Source organism: Oncorhynchus gorbuscha, linkage group LG18 (assembly GCF_021184085.1).
Source record: "Oncorhynchus gorbuscha isolate QuinsamMale2020 ecotype Even-year linkage group LG18, OgorEven_v1.0, whole genome shotgun sequence".
NCBI lineage: Eukaryota > Metazoa > Chordata > Actinopteri > Salmoniformes > Salmonidae > Oncorhynchus > Oncorhynchus gorbuscha.
Window position 1 is genome coordinate 67,421,123 of NC_060190.1, and position 22,799 is coordinate 67,443,921.

General features: G+C 42.7%; 1 protein-coding gene across 4 annotated transcripts; it reads left to right on the plus strand.

The window, feature by feature from the left end:
* The first annotated feature begins 2,349 nt into the window (after window positions 1-2,349).
* LOC124003093 (ras-related protein Rap-1A-like) lies at window positions 2,350-20,245 on the plus strand. 4 transcript variants are annotated; one of them, XM_046311144.1, is made up of 8 exons: window positions 2,350-2,508; window positions 8,598-8,686; window positions 9,243-9,311; window positions 9,448-9,504; window positions 9,704-9,844; window positions 17,526-17,669; window positions 17,793-17,924; window positions 19,414-20,245. In XM_046311144.1, the coding sequence occupies exons 2-7, from the start codon at window positions 8,630-8,632 to the stop codon at window positions 17,880-17,882; spliced, it is 558 nt and encodes a 185-aa protein (XP_046167100.1). In that variant the 5' UTR covers window positions 2,350-2,508; window positions 8,598-8,629; the 3' UTR covers window positions 17,883-17,924; window positions 19,414-20,245. The 4 variants fall into 4 exon arrangements, with proteins under 4 accessions (XP_046167100.1, XP_046167102.1, XP_046167099.1 ...); XM_046311146.1 differs by lacking the exon at window positions 19,414-20,245 and adding an exon at window positions 18,366-19,403 and having other exon boundaries at window positions 17,793-17,916; XM_046311143.1 differs by having other exon boundaries at window positions 2,351-2,508; window positions 17,793-17,916.
* Window positions 20,246-22,799: the final 2,554 nt, after the last annotated feature.

The window sequence follows — 22,799 nt, forward strand, 5'->3', positions numbered from 1 at the left end:
AGAACTTGCACAATTGGTGGCTGACTAAATACTTTTTTGCCCCACTGTACATAATGTTTTGTACACTCAGTATATATGTCAATACACACATATACACAAAATATTTAGGTCAAATAGTGGATTGCGTTGTGCCGTGAGGTGTTACTTTATCTGTTTTTGAAAGCCAGGTTTGCCGTTCACTTGAGCAATCTGAGATGGGAGTTCCATGCAATCATGGCTCTATAATACTGTAAGTTTCCTTGAATTCGTTTGAGATTTGTGGACTGTGTAAAGAACCCTGGTGGCATGTCTTGTGGGGTAGGTGTGTGTCAGTGTTGTAAGTTGACTGCAAACTATTTGGAATTTTCAACACATTGTTTCTTAGAAAAACAAGAAGCGACGCAGTCGGCCTCTACTTTTAGCCAAGAAAGATTGGCAGGCATAGTATTGATATTGGCCTTCTGATTACAATGAAGACCAATACATGCTGCTCTGTTCTTGGCCAGCAACAGTTTGCTAGGTCTTTCTTTGCAGCACCTAACCATATGACTAGGCAATAATCAGGATAAGATCAAACTAGAGCCTGCAAAACATGATTTGTGGTGTGTGGTGTCAAAAAGCAAAGCATCTCTTTATCAAGGACAAACTTCTCTCCATCTTTACAACCAATATGTTTTGACCATGACAGTTTACATTCCTAGGTAACACCAAGTAATTTAGTCTCCTCAACTTGCTCAACAGTCACATTATTCATTATGAGATTCAGATGAGGTCTAGAACTTAGGGAATGTTTTGTACCAAATACAGTGTTTTAGAGATGTCCAGGACCAGTTTATTACTGGCCACCCAGGGACTGACTGCAACTCTTTGTTTTGGGTTGCAGTGATTTCGCTAGCTGTGGTTGCTGATGTGTACAATATCGAATCATCAGCATCCATAGACATACGGGCTTTACTTAAGGCTAGTGGTAGGTCATTAGTAAAAATAGAGAACATTCGAGGGCCAAGAGAGCTCCCCTGCAGTACACCACACTTGACATGTTCAACATTAGAGAAGCTTGCATTAAAGAAAACTATGTTCTATTAGATCGATAGCTCTGAATCCATGATATGGCAGAGGTTGAAAAGCAATAACACATACTGTATGTTTTTTCAATAACAGGTTATGGTCAATAATATCAAAGGCTTCACTGAAATCTAACAATACAGCTCCCACAATCTTCTTATCAATTTCTTTCAACCAATCATCAGCCATTTGTGTCAGTGCAGTACATGTTGAGTGCCCTTTCTTTATTAGCATGCTGAAAGTCTGTTGTTAATTTGTTTACAGTGAAATTGCATTGTATCTGGTCAAACAAAAGTAAAGGGTGCTTAACCATTCTTAGGTAGCAGAATGACTTTTGCTTCCCTCCAGGACTCAGATTAAAGATATGACAAATAGGAGTGGCAATATAGTCCGCGATCATCCTCAATAGCTTTTCATCTAAGTTTTCAATACTCTCACCATACCACTTGATCTTAGGTAACCTCAGTATGTATTTTTTACACCATTTGCTTTGGTGTTGTGTTGCTTATGTTATTCAAGAGACTGCCATCTCAGCCTGGAGAACTCTCAAGGCATAAAACCATAAAACCTAAAACATGTCACCCTCTAGAGGGCAGTATACACTAGATATCCTGAAAGAGTCCATGTTTCACAGTTTTCTTTTCAGTGAAAATTGACTGCCAGGGGTTGTTGGAGACTAACTCATGTGAGCACCCCCCCCCCCTTCATTTACACAAAACACAAACCTGTCCTCAGCTACAGGAAATCTGAAGAGGAAATGCAGCCCAATAACAGTTGGAAAAAAATGTTTCTGTTCTTGGAGGAGCATGAAAGAAATGTGTCAGTCACCGCTGTGACATGCCATCTCCATTCTCTCAAAAATGTTAACATGCATCTGCACACAATGTGTGGGTGTGCCTCTATAACTCTTGCATCAATTTGACTCTATTGTCAATGTTCAAAACTTGCTTTGTTCACACAGTCGGTTACATAGGTGCCGTGACCCAGTCTGTGAGGAGGAAGTCAAAGGAGACTCAAACTAACAGAGATGGTTTGATAATAAAGTTGACATATTTGCTTAAATGCTTTTTGCCGAGTTTACTGATTGGGTTTGCCAGGGACTGTCATGGGCCATGTTGATGATTTAAAAAAAGCTTTTGTTCCTTATGTGGCACATCCACTGCTTCCACAAATGGAACACGCGCAACATTTCACATTTTCATTATAAGATAAATAGTTAGGAAGGACGTCTCCTGCGCACGGGGCCGGACCGGGGATATCAGAGACGCAAAAGAAGCGAGACATCCCACTTTCTCATTTATTTTTTCAATGACCCAAGTAAACGTTGGTTTCTATGGAAGAGACACCCCTTTAAGTAGACAGGAACTGACACATTTTTTCCTATGGTAAATGGCCTGAGTGAGCCATCTTCATTTATCCAACGTCTTTGGATATACACAGACTGGCGGAGTGGAGCGAGAAACGGTGAGAGTAAAAATGCTTACTTTATTTGGACGTCAAAAAGCCACCCGCGTAAAAAAATGTCGGTGCAACAATTGTATGTAAGTTAGAAAGAAAGACATGACATATTGTTAGTGAATATGCTGCATTTAGCTACTGAGATGAGAAATTTAAACGCCCACTAGAAGCTGTATGTAGTGCACTCCCATTTTAGTCAAGGCCAGGCGGAAGGGCAGGTAGCTAACAGTCAGTAGCTAGCTAACTATAGGGTTGTGGAAAACATATGTTACTAGATAAGATACATTCCACGTCTGTTCGCTATTTAAAATAACTTTATCCAAAGATGTGTACTATAGTTTTAGATTTTGTATTGTGTACAGAGGCACAGGAATGCACGTAACTACAGTTAGCTACGTTAACTCGTGAAGCGTCGACCAATCATCAGTCGCTAACAGTTTGCTAACTATTAGCGTACTAGCAAGCTATTAAGCTAGTTAGGTAACATTTAGCTGGCATTTGTATTTTGAATTAGTTTTAGACCTACTTGAAGGCTACGACACAAGTGTACTTGCTTAGGTACCGTATGTGTAGCTAACGTTCGTTATGTACTAATTTGAGTTAATCAAGTTTATTCTAAATAGTTAGGTACCGTTAGTTTGACTTGCGTCAACTGTTCGCTAGCTAGAGAAATTAATTACCTTGTTAGGTGTTGATTGTTAGTCTGTAGTACTTGACTTGTTAGTTATCTGTCTGTCCGCTCATGTGATTTCAACTGACCACCTTGCAAGAGGCCAGATCATAGCTGCATAACAATTTAGTTTAGGTTGACATGTGGATGTCTGTTGGTTCTCCTGATGTAGCCAAGATACCCGCTGCTGTAAAACAGCTCGGAGGGTGTCGCTGGCAGGGATTTACAGTAGGCAAGTCAAATGAATGGGCTGCTGCTGCTGCACGGTCCCTATGGAAAACTCTTTCTAGAGCGCATTATTTCAACATCTCTAAATGGTTAAACTAAAGATAAATGTGTCATTATTGAACAAATCTATACGTTTACTTGATTTACTATCATGTTAAATAAAGATTGATTTAGATATTAGAAAATAATTAAAAGTATAGTATATGCTACTTTCCATTGTGTGGGCAGTATGTTTAACTACATTATGCAAACTGGCGTTTTAACCACATCGAATTGGGGGGGAATCATATATCCCATACGCGTAGGGGGTCGCAGATCTTAGAATTGAGCTATAATTCTCATTCTCACGGCACTGATCATTTGGGGCGGTCTCTCTAAAAGTCGCTGGCACACCAGTACACTGATTTGACAATCAAACTATCTCTTAAATAGCAGCCAATGTGATTCGTTTTAGTTAACTAACAGGAAAAATATGCATTCCCTTTTCTATGATTGCAGAATCCCGACATTCACCGTTCCAAAATATAGATAAGCTTTCAACAAGTCCTCATCTAACCAATCATATATAGGTTATTGTGGCCTTTGAATAGTGTTAGACCCTTTAAACCCCAATATAATTCTAGGTTGCTGCTGTTGAATACTGATAATACTCAGTATACTGAATACTGAGAATTTTCAAGATGGGAGAGGAGCAACAAATAGGATACAATTGTAATCAGGAACATCTCATTCTCTCTTCCTTCCTTCCTTTTTCTCAACCATACACATACTTTCTTCCTAATAAGGGGTTTCATGATACTGTTACAGGCCCCCTCACTCACTCACTCACTCACTCACTCACTCACTCACTCACTCACTCACTCACTCACTCACTCACTCACTCACTCACTCACTCACTCACTCACTCACTCACTCACTCACTCTCAATGAATTGCATTGGTAGAAACAGGACAAAACAAGCAACTTGTTTGATGGCTATGTAAACAAATATCCAACTCATCATACTGCGCGGGCATCTACTACCCTAACACAACAGTTAAGCTGTCAAGTAATATCAAAACGAGGCAATGTATAAGCTATGAACATATCCACCCAGAAAACATGACAAACCATAATTTATCTCTACACACAACCTTTATTGCCTGACATACTAGCTATGAATTACATTGGTAGAAACAAGACAAAATGACCAACTAGTTAGCTGACTATATACAGCTAATGACTGCAACTATTTCCATGAGACAGAGGGCAATCATTCGAGCTCCACCGCTGACACACTAGCCTGTACCAATTAGTTTATAGAAAGGCTGTCGACTGCCGCTATGAGGTCTGAAGGTTTAGTGCTACAGTCCCAAATGTTTGCCCTGTTCAGCATCATATCAATGGAAGTGATTAACATAAGTTTTCCATTACGCTTACTGTGATGGCGACCCATTGGAATCAAAATGCTGTCTTCTACAAATTGTCCTCTAACCAGTGATGAACACATTAATCCCAGCCTCATAGCTTTGGGCCTGTAACCGAAAGGTTGCTTGATCAAATCCCTGAGCCGACATGGTAAAATTCTGTCGTTCTGCCCCTGAGTAAGTCAGTGATCGCCGGGAGCCGTGGATGTCACCCGTCCGCTTAACCCGGAAGCCAGCCGCACCAATGTGTCGGAGGAAACAACGTTCAACTGACAACAAATTCAGCCTGCAGGCGCCTGGCCCGTCACAAGGAGTCGTTAGCGCATGATGATCCAAGTAAAGCCCTCCGTTAACCCGGGTGACCCTGGGCCAATTGTGCGCCACCCTATGGGACTCCTGGTCACGGCCGGTTGTGACACAGCCTGGGATCGATCCTGGGTCTGCTGTAGTGACGCCTCAAGCACTGCGATGCAATTCCTTATACCGCTGTGCCACTCAGGAGGTCGGAGCTGTGATAGTTTTAACAGGACATGCAACCTCATCTCCCCCTCAAACAATTGATTTCAACTTGATAATCGATGAGTGAATGACAAAACAGTGTTTAATTTCTCTCTCTGTTTTGAGGATCCCTGTATCTAAATGTAGCTGACTGTGTTCTGCAGGTTGTCCTCTAACCAGTGATGTACGAATATCTCCAATTTCCATGTGGTTTTTGTGTTGTACTAGTTTCAACTGGCAGTTTCAGTCAGTGATTACATCAGCAGTTTGCTTAAACCCTCTCTGAACTCACGACGGTTACTACCAACAGTTGTTGCCTCTTTGGTTTAAATTTAATGAATGACTTGCCCAGAGTTTAGAGTGGAGATTGCCCTCAGCCTCATCAACCCTAAAACCTCTAGGCCTGCTGTGAGCCAGAAGATAGTCATCACATTAGAATGTAGCCGAGACGACAGAGAAGGACATCTGGGCTAACGCTTCAGACAAATGTTTCAATGTTAATGTATGCTAATCCTGTTTTTCACAGGATTACCATGGGACTTTTCTCTTGTCAAAAACAAAGGGCCAGTATGGATTTGTGCAAATAAAAACTAGCTCATAATAGGATAGATTTTCTGCTCATCTAACCTTGTGATTTTGTCTCTCTGGCTGATGCTGACTGTGTGGGGCATTTTTCTGTAATTTCCTGACATTTTAGTAGAGTGATTTCAGGGTGGAGTTGTTTTGAATGAGTAATGATAGAAGACGTGACCTTATCGTGGCAATTTGAATAATATCAGTTTGTGTAGATTTTGCCCATTCTTTAGCCCCATTAATTCCTGAACCACAAGTGGTTGACCATAATTCTTCTGACTCCAACCGTATTCAGTGCTAGCTTTGCTAGCAGAGGGTAATAGGGGAGTGTAATGAACAGATACTTGCTATGTAAGTGTAAAGTGGTGCCTCAAATTATAGGAGTGTGGTTTCTACTGGTCTGGAGAGATAGAGGAACCTGCCAGTCAGTGTGGTGTCAGGCGCAGTGACAGCTTCACTATCATTGTCACTGGATTACCAGCAACATCCTAGGAAATCCCCCCCCCCACTCCAAATAGCCTGCTGAAGTATAGGCTACATGTCAGAGTACCTACTACTACAGTGTGGCTATTAACGCAATTTGAATTGTGTCCACCAATAATCTGTATACTGTTTTGACTAATTTGTGACATGGCTAAGACATGCTGTCTGTCTGTGCAACTTATCTTCCCAGTTTAAGCCTTACATGGAGACATACCTCTGTCCATAGAGTGAGTTATATGTTGGTGATGTCATGGTTTCAGCATGTTTTTGGTGCGTGGCTCACTCTCCTTATTTCTTAGTTACTATGAGGGGAAAGACTGTTTAGCAGTGGAGGATGCTGAGGGGGGGGACGGCTCATAACCGTGCTTTTACACCTGCATTGTTTGCTGTTTGGGGTTTTAGGCTGGGTTTCTGTACAGCACTTTGAGATATCAGCTGATGTACGAAGGGCTATATAAATAAATTTGATTTGATAATGATGTTTGGAACAGCGTGAATTGCATGGAAACCATGTGTTTGATCTATTTGATACCATTCCACCTATTCTGTTCCAGTCATTACCACCAGCCAGTCCTCCCCAATTAAGTTGCCACCAACCTCCTGTGCTCTTTTGGCTGTTTGTTTTGTGATGAGATATATTGAGGACGAGTAGAGTGGGAGAGAGATTGAGGTTGTTAAATAGATGTCCTTACATGGCCTGCAGTACACGTGTGTGCTGTTGAGGGACTTCAGTAGGTCAGCCCAGTATGAAAGCTAGGAGTGCAGTCAGGAAGCATGAGTACTGGAGCAGACTTTCCTACGATTATCTATGCATAGTGACTTTACCCCTACCTATATGTACATATTACCTCAACTAACCTTTACTCCCACACATTGACTCAGTACCGGTACCCCCAGTATATAGCCTCATTATTGTTTTGTTTTTTATTGTCATTTATTTAGTACATTTTCTTAACACTTATTTTTCTTAACTGCATTGTTGGTTAAGGGCATGTAAGCATTTCACCTGTTGTATTTGGGCATGTGACAAATTAAATTTTATTTTATTTGGTCACATCTATTTGAAAGTAGGCCTAGTTGTAGTTGACAGTTTTTCACACATCATTTGAACTGAAACATTTATTACGCTACCAGTGACATTAAACCTACATCTTCAGCATGCCTCAGCGATAATAATCCTAATAGCTAAGTCTGTCCTCCTCTGCTTTTAAAAGGATCAGTTTTCGCATGGCTCATGAGGACTACGATGTGTGGAACAGAAACTCCACTGACGGGTAGACTGTTTCTTCTCAGTAGGTGTGTGTGTCTGTTTGTTTGTGTGGGCTTTCCCTTGCCCCCCCCCCCCAAAAAAGAAACCCTGCACCTCCTGTATGGTGAGGAGGATTAGTCTTTCCTTAAGTGATTGTTTGGTCTCATATCCAATGAGACTGTCTGGTGTCGGGAGCTGAAGGTCAAGGAGCTTCCCTCCCCTCAGTGTTTTAGCCCTAGAGGGCTTGTGCTGTCAAAAGAAGGACACGAGGAGCAGTGTTGGGCGGTATTGTGGTTCTACATTGACAATAAATAAGTATACATTTATTATTATCATCTTGCGTGCATACAAGGCCCAACCGAAACTTTACTTTCGCTTTTAACCCAACCCCTCTGAATTGGAGAGGTGCAGGGGCTGTCATGTTGGATGCCCGGGGAGCTGCTGTTGTGGGCAGTTAACTGCCTTGCTAAAGGGCAGAACTAAAGATTTTTCACCTTGCCGGCTCAGGATTCGAACTAGCAACCCTTCAGTTACTGGCCCAACTCTCTAACCACTAGGCTATCTGCCAACGGATTTTGCCAGCTAGCCTCTTCACTTTACTTTAGCAGAAAGATAGGCCTGCATATAGACCCAGTTGTCAAGCCCATGTGACGTACAGCAATGGATTTCAGTTACTGTATTCATAAACTGAATCTTACAGGGTGTGTTGCCTGCATGCATAACGGCCAGATGGTTGTGTCATTGGAGCAGGCGGCCTAAAACCCAAGCATATCCATTCACACCCACAGCTGGTTTGTGTTAGCAAAAGGGTGGGGTCATCTGGGGTCATATACTCCTCACCACCTCCGCCCTGGAGCTCCACTAATGGGTGTTCCCTTTGTTATGTTGCTACTTGTCCCAACCATGCTAAATTCGGGAATGACTACGATCTTACTGGGAAAACTCTTGTTTTACAATCTTTTTCTGTCTCTTTCACTTGTCTGTGCAGACTGTTGGGCTGTCCCGTGAAGAGATCCTGCCATGCGTGAATACAAGCTAGTGGTGCTAGGCTCGGGAGGCGTGGGCAAGTCCGCTCTGGTGAGTATTTTACTCTGGCCCCGACCACTCTGTTCCTGCTACTGTTGCTGCGATACGACGATACCAGATTTTCCTTGGTAAAAAAATAAAGCATAAAGCAGACTAAACTCGATGGTCCTTTGAAAACCCACTGTGTGCTATAGCTAAACAGATGTGAGTCTGGGTGACAGCATAAAGCTGTCTGTCTGCTCAGTCCAGCTGTCTGTCTTTTATTTGTGTACCAACTAGCTCCCGAGTGGCGCAGAGGTCTAAGGCACTGCATCTCAGTGCAAGAGGTGTCACAACAGCCCTTGGTTCAAATCTAGGCTGTACCACATCCGGCCATGATTGGGAGTCCCATAGGGCGGCGCACAATTGGCCCAGCGCCGTCCAGGTTTGGTCGGGGTCAGGCCGTCATTGTAAATAAGACTTTGTTCTTAACTGACTTGCCTGGTTAAATAAATAAAAGCACAAGCCAGGCCTGAAGGACCACAGCATCATGATTGCATATTCCTGTGCTAGTGATGGGTTGTGATTTGTTGATCTGACTTTTTGTGGCCCGTGTCCTCTCTTACAGACAGTCCAGTTTGTGCAGGGAATCTTTGTGGAAAAGTATGACCCAACAATAGAAGACTCCTACAGAAAGGTATGTGTCCCGTAAGGGAGGAAGGGCCAGGAGTAACTTGATTGCTAGCAGCTGGTCTGTGCATCAAAAACATGTTGTGTTGTGCTTTTTCTTCCTCTGTACCTTCTCTAATATTGTATTTTCTTCTCCTCTGCAGCAAGTGGAGGTAGATGGACAGCAGTGCATGCTTGAAATCCTTGACACAGCCGGCACAGTAAGTGAATGTTTCACAGTCTGTGTTTTTATTAATAATTTCTCAGAACTACCAAGACTAGATAAAATGATCAGCAGCTGCTAAATTAATTTATAGAAGGGGATCACTTATGGTGAAATGAAGAGGCTTTGAGGAGGATAGAGACGTATTGAACTGTAATGACAGAGCGGAGCTTATGGTGTGTCTATCCGTCCTACAGGAGCAGTTCACTGCCATGAGAGATCTGTACATGAAGAACGGTCAGGGCTTTGCCCTGGTATACTCCATCACAGCACAGTCCACGTTCAACGACCTGCAGGACCTGAGGGAACAGATCTTGAGAGTCAAGGACACTGAAGATGTGAGTATCATATTACCCAGTGTCCCCCTTGGTTTATAACTAGGACCCAGGTTTATAACTAGGACCCAGGTTTATAACTAGGACCCAGGTTTATAACTAGGACCCAGGTTTATAACTAGGACCCAGGTTTATAACTAGGACCCAGGTTTATAACTAGGACCCAGGTTTATAACTAGGACCCAGGTTTATAACTAGGACCCAGCTTGATTCCTAATCGGGCCACATGATCAGTAAAAACTCCTGCCGCTAGTTAAAACCAACCAGTATAGTTGCCGCAGCACGATATAACATTTTCCCATGAACTAGTCTTTGCGGTGTAATCACAACTGAGCTCATACAGCAAGAATGAGAAAAAGAAATATAATACAATTATTATTGCAACCCCTCCACATTAACCACAGTCCCATGTCTTGGTATTACCTCCTTGTGTTTGGAGTAGCATAGTGAGAGAACTGGCCTCGACAGATACTCTCTCAGGAGGAGGATGCCCTTTTTTGGTGATCTGGAGAATCCCTTTCCTCTAGCTCTCTCTTTCCTGTTCCCTCTCTCTCTCTGGGGACGGGACTAAACTTTCTTTGTGTGTGCCAATAGGGCCCCTGGACTTTGTTGTGATTGACTCTTTTCATAGCCTTTTGCTCTTTGTTTCCCCCCTGGCTTGCTGTTCCTTGTGGTCTGGCCCGAGGCTTTGTTTCCCCCCTGGCTTGCTGTTCCTTGTGGTCTGGCCCGAGGCTTTGTTTCCCAACTGACTTGCTGTTCCTTGTGGTCTGGCCCGAGGCTTTGTTTCCCCCCTGGCTTGCTGTTCCTTGTGGTCTGGCCCAAGGCTTTGTTTCCCCCTTGGCTTGCTGTTCCTTGTGGTCTGGCCCAAGGCTTTGTTTCCCCCCTGGCTTGCTGTTCCTTGTGGTCTGGCCCAAGGCTTTGTTTCCCCCCTGGCTTGCTGTTCCTTGTGGTCTGGCCCAAGGCTTTGTTTCCCCCCTGGCTTGCTGTTCCTTGTGGTCAGGCCCAAGGCTTTGTTTCCCCCATGGCTTGCTTTTCCTTGTGGTCTGGCCCAAGGCTTTGTTTCCCCCCTGGCTTGCTGTTCCTTGTGGTCTGGCCCAAGGCTTTGTTTTCCCCCTGGCTTGCTGTTCCTTGTGGTCTGGCCCAAGGCTTTGTTTCCCCCCTGGCTTGCTGTTCCTTGTAGTCTGGCCCAAGGCTTTGTTTCCCCCCTGGCTTGCTGTTCCTTGTGGTCTGGCCCAAGGCTTTGTTTCCCCCCTGGCTTGCTGTTCCTTGTAGTCTGGCCCAAGGCTTTGTTTCCCCCCTGGCTTGCTGTTCCTTGTGGTCAGGCCCAAGGCTTTGTTTCCCCCATGGCTTGCTGTTCCTTGTGGTCTGGCCCAAGGCTTTGTTTCCCCCCTGGCTTGCTGTTCCTTGTAGTCTGGCCCAAGGCTTTGTTTCCCCCCTGGCTTGCTGTTCCTTGTGGTCTGCCGTTAAATCTCCGAGATCGTTTTGGCAAACGGCATTATTAATGAGCCACTGAACACTCTGATTGGCACGTATGTTTTTCTGTTGCTCATTAGAAAAAAAAACTGATTTCAGTCTTGTTGTGTTTGCTGATCGATTCCCATTTGGATTGTCCTCTATATGACACTTTAGATGCGGAATCCTAATTCACTTCCTCAAAATACCCAGAATGAATCTAAGATGACTCAAGAAATCTGTAATTTTGACAAGGAAGTTTACTGTTTTTAGTTGTGCAATTTTATATCTAACTGAGGTGTTTGGTGCTGTGTTTCTCAAGTAAAAAAATGTGCGACATGTTGTCTTATGTAAACAGTCGGAGCAGCTGTACAGGTCTGTCTCACTGTCTATGCTACTGAATTGAGAGCTCTCACAGCAGCTGTTCGCCCCATGTTAGTGGACAAATGGATATCGTCAAATCAAAACCCAACCTTCATTTACCCGTTGTGACGCATGGATGTTCCAAACTCAGTTTTAGATGAGACTGGCTTTATGACCAATTGTCCTATTTACATTTTGTAGTCAACATTTACACAAATAGCTGTTTCTGACTTGTATCGATGCCACATAGGCATTTTTTAAAGGGATTTGTGTTTTTGTAAAGGCTGTCGCTCTTTAACGTTGTACTTGAAAACGCTCGTAATCTAACACCTGCTTCAGACCACTCGTAGAACAGCTACATTCTACGAGACGCATGTGACAGGGTTTACTGGAAATTATGGACTACAAAAAGAAATCCAACCAGGTCACGGACACCGACATCACGCTTCCAGACAAACTAAACACATTCTTGCCCGCTTTGAGGATAATGCTGTGCCACTGTCTCGGCCCGCTAACAAGTACCCCCCCTCCATGGCGGATGTGAGTAAAAACATTTTAAACGTGTTAACCCTCGCAAGGCTGTTGGCCCAGACGGCATCCCTAGCCGTGTCCTCAAAGACGACCTGACGCAATCGCTATCACACTGCCCTATCCCATCTGGACAAGAGGAATACCTATGTAAGAATGCTGTTCATTGTCTACAGTGAACGCTGACCCTCAACACTGGGGCCCCACAAGGGTGCATGCTCAGCCCCCTCCTGTACTCCCTGTTCACCCACGACTGCGTGGCCATGCACACCTCCAACTCCATCAAGTTTGTAGACGATACAACAGTAGTAGGCTTGATTACCAACAACGACGAGACCGCCTTCAGGGCGGAGGTGAGGGGCATTTGGAGTGTGGTGTCAGAAAAACAACCTCTCACTCAACATCAACAAAACAAAGCAAAGTGAGCATCCCCCTATCCACATTGAAGGGACAGCAGTGGAGAAAGTGGAAAGTTTTAAGTTCCTCGTTTACACATCACAGACAAACTGAAATGGTCCACTAACACAGTCAGTGTGGTGAAGAAGGCGCAACAGCATACACTCAATTAGTATTTGGTAGCATTGCCTTTAAATTGTTTAACTTGTGGAAAACGTTTCGGGTAGCCTTCCACAAGCTTCCCACAATAAGTTGGGTGAATTTTGGCCCATTCCTCCAGACAGAGCTGGTGTAACTGAGTCAGGTTTGTAGGCCTCCTTGCTCACACACACTTTTTCAGTTCTGCCCACACATTTTCTTTAGGATTCAGGTCAAGGCTGAATCCTCATGATGCCATGTATTTTGTGAAGTGCACCAGTCCCTCCTGCAGCAAATCACCCCCACAACATGATGCTGCCACCCCTGTGCTTCACGGTTGGGATGGTGTTCTTCGGCTAGCAAGCATCCCCATTTTTCCTCCAAAAATAACGATGTTCATTTTGGCCAAAAATTTATATTTTTGTTTCATCAGACCAGAGGACATTTCTCCAAAAAGTATGATCTTTGTCCCCATGTGTAGTTGCAAACTGTAGTCTGGCTTTTTATATGGCGGTTTTGGAGCAGTGGCTTCATCCTTGCTGAGCGGCCTTTCAAGTTATGTCGATATAGGTCCCGTTTTACTGTGAATATATATATATATATACTTTTGTACCCTTTCCTCCAGCATCTTCACAAGGTCCAAAGTTCGTTCATCTCTCCTTCCGGAGCGGTATGACGGCTGCGTGGTCCCATGGTCTTCATACTTGTGTACTAATGTTTGTACAGATGAATGTGGTACCTTCAGGTGTTTGGAAATTGCTCCCAAGGATTAACCAGACTTGTTGATTTTGTTTTCTTTTGAGGTCTTGGCTGATTTATTTTGATTTTCCAATGATGTCAAGCAAAGAGGCACTGGGTTTGAAAGTAGGCCTTGAAATACATCCACAGGCACACCTCCAATTGACTCTAATGATGTCAATTAGCCTATCAGAAGCTTCTAAAGCCATTACATCATTTTCTGGAATTTTCTAAGCTGTTTACAGCCACAGTCAACTTAGTGTATGTAAACTTCTGACCCACTGGAATTGTGATACAGGCAAATAATCTATCTGTAAACAATTGTTGGAAAGTTGATGTCCTAACCAACTTGCCAAAACTATAGTTTTGAGAAATTTGTGTTGGGTTGAAAAACTAATTTATTGACTCCAACCTAAGTGTATGTAAACTTCCGACTTTTTATACCATCTGTTGCACCTTGTCTATGCCGCTCGGCCATCGCCCATCCATATATTTACATGTACATATTCTCATTCACCCGTTTTAGATGTGTGAGTATTAGATAGTTGTTGGGGAATTGTTAGATTAAATGTTAGATATTAATGCACTGTCGGAACTAGAAGCACAAGCATTTCGCTACCCTCGCATAACTTCTGCTAACCATGTGACCAATTTGATTTCATAGGTGTCATTGTATGCTTTTTTTGCCCTCCTGCGTCACTTTATACACAGGAGATCTCTGCTAAACATGGAATCGGAATTGCCATTGGAAAAACTTCCCTGGTCTTTGTGGTTGAATCTGTGTTTGAAATTCACTGCTCGACTAAGGAGAAGGGAAGGTAGTCATTTAAAAATAATGTTAAACACTATTATTGCATACATTGAGTCCATACAACTTATGTTACTTGTTAAGCACATTTCTACTCCTGAACTTATTTAGACATGCCATAATAAAGGGGTTGAATACTTATTTACTCAAGACATTTCAGCTTTTAATTTTTAATTAATTTGTACAAGTTTTGAAAAACATTGTTCCGTGTTGACATTAATGAGTATTGTGTGTAGTTCGTGACCAAAAAATCTGTAATACATTTTTAAATTCCGTCTAACAAAACAAGATGTGGAAAAGGGGTGTGAATACTTTCTTAGGGCACTGTATAAAAAGAAGCTTCAAATGAAAACTGACACGACAGCATTAAAATATGAATAGTTTACAGTATGCTATAGGCCCATTTGATTCTAATTGAAATACATTTCATGTTCAATAAATTGAGTTCTATTTCGCTACTGTCTAATTTGTCATGATGTGTGCAATGACGTGCCAAATCGGAGATGTCTTGCATTTTGGTTGGGTAAGCTTTAGAATAAGCTGCATCAATATTTGCAGCCATATTGGTGGTAATATATCCATCGTCAGTATTGTATAATAATTCTAAGGTTAAGGTAAGATTTGAATTGAGAACTGATCCGAGAGAAGCGCTGTCTTTTTTTCCCCCGATCCTAGTATCAACACATGCTCCAACAACGCACTTGGCGACAGTTCTCTCCCTGAGGTTTTGGGGAAAAGCAAGTTACATCTTTGGCCGTTGTAGGAAAGATGCATGGTTAAAACCTTTGCAAGCCTCAGTTCCATCGGTCTGTTTCACTGTCTGTGTTCTGTGGTTGGATTGGATCGAGTTGTGTATCCTGTGTTAGTGGGAAAGTGAGCATTGTTGAAATCAAAACCCAGCCCTCAAGTAAGTCTCACTTACAAACCTCTGTTTTGGACGAGACTGACTTTATGACCAAAATTCTCCTATTTACACTTTGTAGTCAATTTGACTTTTTTTGTGGGGGGGGACCGCAATAAATGTTTCTGACTAATATTAATGCCTCAGGCCGTTCTATCAGATATGTTGTTTATTGCTTTCAGTTGCATTAATGCTTTTTAGACTGTTTAATCTTTCATTGCCACTTGCAGGAATGCATGACCAACGGAAATGCTTTCTGTGTTTTTTTCTCTCTCTCTCCCGATGGATTCTTGGTTGAGTTTGGGCATAGTGAGTTCAGTGCTGCTCCAAGTGCTTGATGGGAATGCCACACACCATTTACTACCACAGGGTTGGAGAATGTGGAGACACTGAGGGCTCATGGTCTAGCCACACTCTATTACAGACACTTTGTCCACAGAGAAGACACAAGCTACAAAACAGAACACAGCAAGGCTCTGAAATAGGTGCTTAGATGTCCCACTATAATAAGCTTTGAGGAGTCTTGGTAGGATTTGTTAAAGGCTAAATGTGATACAATGTAACTATACGATTTACCAAAATGCAATTGCTTTAATCAGTAAATAATTGACCAGTGCAAACCTGGCCACTACATTTGTATTTCCTTTGGTCACAACTTACTTATGCAAGAGATCTTGTGACTCCTGCTGTCTAAGCCCTCGTCTGTTCAGCTGGAGCAGTAGGTTCATGCCTGACTTGTGATTTCTCCATGTGTACGTCTCGGTGTGGCTCTTGGACACGGGCAGCTTAAAGTGCCTGTCTCTATGCTGCTGACTGGGGACATTCTACAGCTACATTCCTCCCCCTCTGGCATTTGCTAGCCTGGAAATGCGTACCTTAGGTTCCACTCGGACTCTAGGGAAACCGTCGCTCAACAGCCCAGTCTGAGGGTTTGTTTGGATTTGAAACTTCAACGCTACCTCTATAGGGCAAGTCCAAACATCTGCTTCCTGTCGTCTGGCCTACAGCCCTGTGAGAGAGGGCACTTTATACCACCCTGAGTAGGGTGAAGTTGCCCCCAAACGCTGTTCTTGCATTCCTGCAAAAACTGCTCTTCTAATGCTTAAAGTTAGGATCTGGGAAGGAAAAACTGAACCTCGACCTATGCTTATATATAGCAACTTCTATGCAGAGCTGCTCTTTCTAGTAGAGGTGTAAAGGTTTAAACGAAATTGGGATTCTTAGTGTTAAGAAAAACCCCTAACCAATTATAATTATTTTTTACGTAGATGCAGAAAGTAAACAGTGGGTCAGTTTCCAAAACAACTAAGAGCGTTAAAGCGCGAGGCTCAACTTCTCCACTGTTTTGATGCCCTGGCTACTAGGCTGTGAACAGCATGAAGTGAACCCGTGCACATGAGCAGATACTGTGTGTGTGTGACTGGGTGACAGCCAAGTGTTGCATCTCCCTCATCTCAGTATCCTAGACTGTTCATTGATTACAGCCCCAGCTTTACTGAAGTTGCGAGACATTCCAAGCCAAGGAATTGTGAGGTACAGCCTTTGATTGCTGATAGAACCGTGCACTAGGCCTTTCTGTCTGCCTGCCTAGTGCCCGAACTGCCTATACTGTCCCCCTCTGTTCCTCACTAGCTCGCTATGAAAGATGCAAGTGTTTAGTTGCCGTACTTCAAAGAACATAATCAGTCTCCTCCATTCCAAAAATACTGAATATTAGGAGTCATCTTGACACACAAATGGGAGTCGACACCGGGAGTCGACGTGCAAGGAGTCGAGGAATCCATTATTTTGGAGTTGACTCCTACTACATCATCATCATTAGCAGTTGGACAAATGTCAGAGAAAGGCAAGCGACAGCAGTGAAGTCCTGTATGGCAACACTTTGAGAAGTTAAATGAGAAGGAAATGCCAACTTTGCGAGGTGAAAATGAGGTACAGTAGTGGTAGTACAGGTGCAATGCTTAATCATCTGAAAGGGACGCACCGTGAGACCCAAACTGTTATTTCCATCCATCCATAGTATCATTCTATGGAGCAGCTGGAGCATGGAATGCAATGTAAACACAGAGAAGCAGGCAGGAAGCTGATTTCTATCCTGCGGAGTTGTCATAGTTTCCGCTTTTACCTACCTCCCTAGACAGCCAGAACAAACTGTCAGGATGTGTCTGAAAGAGTATCTCACTCACTCACTCACTCACTCACTCACTCTCACTCACTCACTCACTCACTCACTCACTCACTCACACATCCATGTGTTTTTCATCTGGTCCCAGTGAAATGCTTCAGTAACATTTTGCTGTTATCCCCTGTTCTCTTCTTTCTCTGTGTCTCTGTCTCATCCCTGTTCTCTCCTCTCCCAGGTGCCTATGATCCTGGTGGGTAATAAGTGTGACCTGGAGGATGAGCGGGTGGTGGGCAAGGAGCAGGGTCAGAACCTGGCCAGACAGTGGAACCACTGTGCCTTTTTAGAGTCCTCCGCAAAGTCAAAGATCAACGTCCTCGACGTGAGTACAAATAATCAAACTGCTGACCAATGATTCAAATGATGATGCTTATAGACTGGATTTATACGGCTAGTTTGGGCTTTTTAATGTGTCAAAGCACTAAACAATGGTATTGCCCTGCAGATCTTCTACGACTTGGTCAGACAGATAAATAGTAAAACGCCTGTTGAAAAGAAGAAAGCGAAAAAGAAATCAAACTGTGTCCTGCTCTAAAGGTCCCCTCCACCCTGCAGCAGCTCTGAGCCAGGTGAGTAGGTAACTAATATGCTCCTCTAATACCCTGACTGGTACACCTCTAGCCTTGCTCCTCGGCCTCCGGCCTTACTAGAAGGAGCACAAACCCCTTCTCAACTCACAATACGGACACACAATTTGGGATTTGTTTGATCAGTAGTTTATACAAGCTTTATTATTGATTTGAATGGCTGCAAACACAACTCTGGCAGTAAATTGTCTTGTCATTGATGGAGTTGATATGGCTTGAGAGCATTCATGGAGAGTTGACTGCTCCCTGTCATTAGAGCTGGAAGGAAACGGCTACATCTGCTGGTAGCCTGGTGTGACTGTGTCCACATGACTGTACATACTCATGTCCATAGTGCTCAGTCTTTATCCAGTTTGTAGGGTAGCCGTCAAAGCAGAAAGGTCTGGGACTGTGCTACAGTAACTGTAGACTGTGTTTCATCTGTTGTTCAGTCCCACAGTGAGGGGTCCCAGCCAGTCCAGCAACCCCCAGGCAGTGTCTGTCCCCTCTGTCCTCGGCCGGCCACGCCGCCAAGAGCACTGGACTGGCACTAACGGGATTACAGACCCACTGTTCAGACTACAGGAGTTGCCAGGCTGGGGTAGAACAGAAGAGCTGGGAGGGCGGTGTCAGGCCCGTAGCTCTCAGGCTGGTCTGAAAAAATACATAAATACAGTTATCCATACCTACCCGTAGGTGTTTAAGGCTGGTGGAATTGGATTGGAGTGAGCAATATGGTAATGTCTCTGATGTGCTTGGGGAACATCTGCCATATTTCCTGTTCCTCTCTGGTCCCTTCAGTTCTGAACGCTCAGGGCAGTTGTCTTCATGTCCCTCTACTCACTAACACCTAGCCCAGCTTCTTTACCAAGCTTGCCTTGCCTCCACGCCTAATGGACTATATAGCCTCGTTATTATTATTTCCTTTTTTTATTTAGCACTTTTTTTCTCACTTTAACTCTGCATTGTTGGGAAAGGGCAGGTAACTAAGCATTTCACTGTAAAGTCTACACCTGTTGTGTTCGGCACATGTAAAACTAGATTTGAATGAAAATCAGAAATATGCACTGCACCAACTGGCCAGGAGAGGGCAGCACTTCAAATCAAATCACATTTTATTGGTCACACACACTTAGCTGATTTTATTGCTGGTGTAGTGAAATGCTTGTGTTCCTAGCTTCAACAGTACTGTAGTATCTAACAATACACACAAATATAAAAGTAAAAGAATGGAATTAAGAGGTATATAAATATTAGGATGAGCAATGTCGGGAGTGGCATTGACAAAAATATAGTAGAATAAAGTATATACATATGAAATGAGTAAAGCAGTATGTAAACATTTATTAAAGTGACTAGTGTTCCATTATTAAGGTGACCAGTGATTCCATATCTATATAGGGCAGATAAATATCCCTTGCTGGGTGATATAGTATAGGACATTTCCTTGAATGAAATTGAAAGTTTTATGTACTCCATTAATCCTCTCTCCACCTATAGAATGCTGTAATGAAGAACTGTTGCCCAGATTGGACCGTGCCAGCATTCTGACAGCCCCGCCTCCCCCATCAGCCATAAACGGTGACGACACAAACAGCCGCCTGCTGATTCGCTAGTATCAAGATATCAAGGCAGGACACAAGGAGAGAGAAGACTGGTGTCTATCTCACTCAGACTTCTCTGATCTGACATCAGTGAGCCTTGAAGGACAATCTTCATTTCCCACATGGTGAACCACCATAAACTCTCTGAAAGTCTCTGAAATGGAAATGTCAATGGTCTGGCCAACCGAGAGCCCCCTCCTTTTCTGAGAGTGTAAAAAACGATTACCTACGAAGGGAAAAAAATACTTCAGTATTTTACATCTTTGCAATATATCGTATTTGAAGACATGGAAGTTGACTTTAGTTGTGTGAGTATAAATATCTGCAGACAGCATGATCACATCTGGTATTAAGTGTAGTAAGAACGTTCAAGTGGAAGTAACAACTTGTGTATAGCCATACACACATTTCCTCGTGCCAGTCATGTCAATGGTGGACCATATGTTTTTTGGTTTCCCTTAACTCCATGGACTTTCTCTTCTGCAAATATCTCTGTGACTTAATTTTATACTCAGTCACTGGGATTTCATAGTTCCCGTAATATATTCTAATGCCATTTTTTGCATAATAATGCTTGAGAAAAGGTATTTTATAGAAGAAATATGGGGGGGGGGGGTTGATTTCTGTCTCTTGAAGCTGAAATATATACTAAACCAACTTTAATAATGCTTCTTGTGTTTTTGTCAAACGATGTTCCAGCTTTTATGGATTATTAAATTTAGTACATTTTAATTATTTTGGTCATTGTATTTTGTGGGTTTAACACATCTGACTTAATAATCATACAGTGTCATGTTAAACCAACTCTATGATAATCACGGGGTTAAATCGGATGTGTACCAACTAAGTGGAATGTTAAACCAACTCTATGATAATCACGGGGTTAAATCGGATGTGTACAAACTAAGTGGAATGTTAAACCAACTCTATGATAATCACGGGGTTAAATCGGATGTGTACAAACTAAGTGGAATGTTAAACCAACTCTATGATAATCACGGGGTTAAATCGGATGTGTACAAACTAAGTGGAATGTTAAACCAACTCTATGATAATCACGGGGTTAAATCGGATGTGTACAAACTAAGTGGAATGTTAAACCAACTCTATGATAATCACGGGTTAAATCGGATGTGTACAAACTAAGTGGAATGTTAAACCAACTCTATGATAATCACGGGGTTAAATCGGATGTGTACCAACTAAGTGGAATGTTAAACCAACTCTATGATAATCACGGGGTTAAATCGGATGTGTACCAACTAAGTGGAATGTTAAACCAACTCTATGATAATCACGGGTTAAATGATGTGTACCAACTAAGTGGAATGTTAAACCAACTCTATGATAATCACGGGTTAAATCGGATGTGTACCAACTAAGTGGAATGTTAAACCAACTCTATGATAATCACGGGGTTAAATCGGATGTGTACCAACTAAGTGGAATGTTAAACCAACTCTATGATAATCACGGGGTTAAATCGGATGTGTACCAACTAAGTGGAATGTTAAACCAACTCTATGATAATCACGGGTTAAATCGGATGTGTACCAACTAAGTGGAATGTTAAACCAACTCTATGATAATCACGGGTTAAATCGGATGTGTACAAACTAAGTGGAATGTTAAACCAACTCTATGATAATCACGGGTTAAATCGGATGGAATGTTAAACCAACTCTATGAAACTCGGATGTGGAATGTTAAACCAACTCTATGATAATCACGGGGTTAAATCGGATGTGTACCAACTAAGTGGAATGTTAAACCAACTCTATGATAATCACGGGGTTAAATCGGATGTGTACCAACTAAGTGGAATGTTAAACCAACTCTATGATAATCACGGGGTTAAATCGGATGTGTACCAACTAAGTGGAATGTTAAACCAACTCTATGATAATCACGGGGTTAAATCGGATGTGTACAAACTAAGTGGAATGTTAAACCAACTCTATGATAATCACGGGGTTAAATCGGATGTGTACAAACTAAGTGGAATGTTAAACCAACTCTATGATAATCACGGGGTTAAATCGGATGTGTACAAACTAAGTGGAATGTTAAACCAACTCTATGATAATCACGGGGTTAAATCGGATGTGTACAAACTAAGTGGAATGTTGTTCCACCACTAACGATCAGCAAACAGTTGCACAGTGGCAGTTCAATACAAAGCTATATGGCTTAATCTCACTTAATTGCTCCCCCAATTTGCTTGGCAAGTCCTGTGTCTGCAATAACCACCAGGGGGTACTGTGGGTATAAAAGGGCCTGTTATTGGCCTGTTAGCGCCTTCAGAAAAGTATTCACACCCCTTGACTTTTTCCACATTTAGTGTTACAGCCTGAATTTTAAAATGGATTACATTTGAGATGGTTTTTTTTTGTCACTGAGATTGTTTTTAGAAATGTTTACAAATGATTTCAAAATTAAAAGTAGAATTGTCTTTAGTCAATAAGTATTCAACCCATTTCTTATGGGAAGCCTAAACATTTGCTTAACAAGTCACATAAGTTGCATGGACACGCTGTGTGCAATAATACTGTTTTAAAGTGCCATTTTTCAACTTCATATTAATCTTCAGCACCAGCCCAACATCATGTGAAAATGGCATGTTTCTATATTTGTAGGTAAAAAGGAGGGAGAAGTGTTTCTTTCCAATGATATTGTTAAACAATTAGGAGGCCATGTCTACTCATAACTGGTTAAAATCATAAGATGCACACCGATGTCATTGGAAACAGCTTCTTCTTGTTTTTACTACAAAACATTGAAACACACCATTTTCTCATACACTGCTCGTCGACCATCTAATTCCAAATTCATGAGTATTAATATGCAGTTGGTTCCCCCCTTTGCTGCTATAAGAGCCTCCACTCATCTGGGAAGGCTTTCTACTCAGATGTTGGAACATTGCTGCAGGGACTTGCTTCCATCCAGCCACGAGCATTAGTGAGGTCGGGCACCGATGTTGGGAGATCAGGCCTGGCTCACAGTCGGTGTTCTAATTCATCCCAAAGGTGTTTGGGGTTGAGGTCAGGGCTCTGTGCAGGCAGTCAACTTCTTCCACACTTCTCGACAAACCATTTCTGTATGGACCTCGCTTTGTGCACGGGGGCGTTGTCATGCTGAATCAGGAAAGGCCTTCCCCAAACTGTTGCCACAAAGTAGGAAGCACAGAATCATCTAGAATGTCATTGTATGCTGTAGCGTTAAGATTTCCCTTCACTGGAACTAAGGGGCCAGGTCCGAACCATGAAAAACAGCCTCAGACCA

Excerpts from the sequence above, each read along its gene's own strand:
- LOC124003093 (XM_046311144.1), top strand. The coding sequence starts at position 8,630 with ATGCGTGAATACAAGCTAGTGGTGCTAGGCTCGGGAGGCGTGGGCAAG. Across the intron at positions 9,312-9,447 it reads TAGAAGACTCCTACAGAAAG|CAAGTGGAGGTAGATGGACA; the intron begins GTATGTGTCCCG and ends TCTCCTCTGCAG. Across the intron at positions 17,670-17,792 it reads CAAAGATCAACGTCCTCGAC|ATCTTCTACGACTTGGTCAG; the intron begins GTGAGTACAAAT and ends ATTGCCCTGCAG.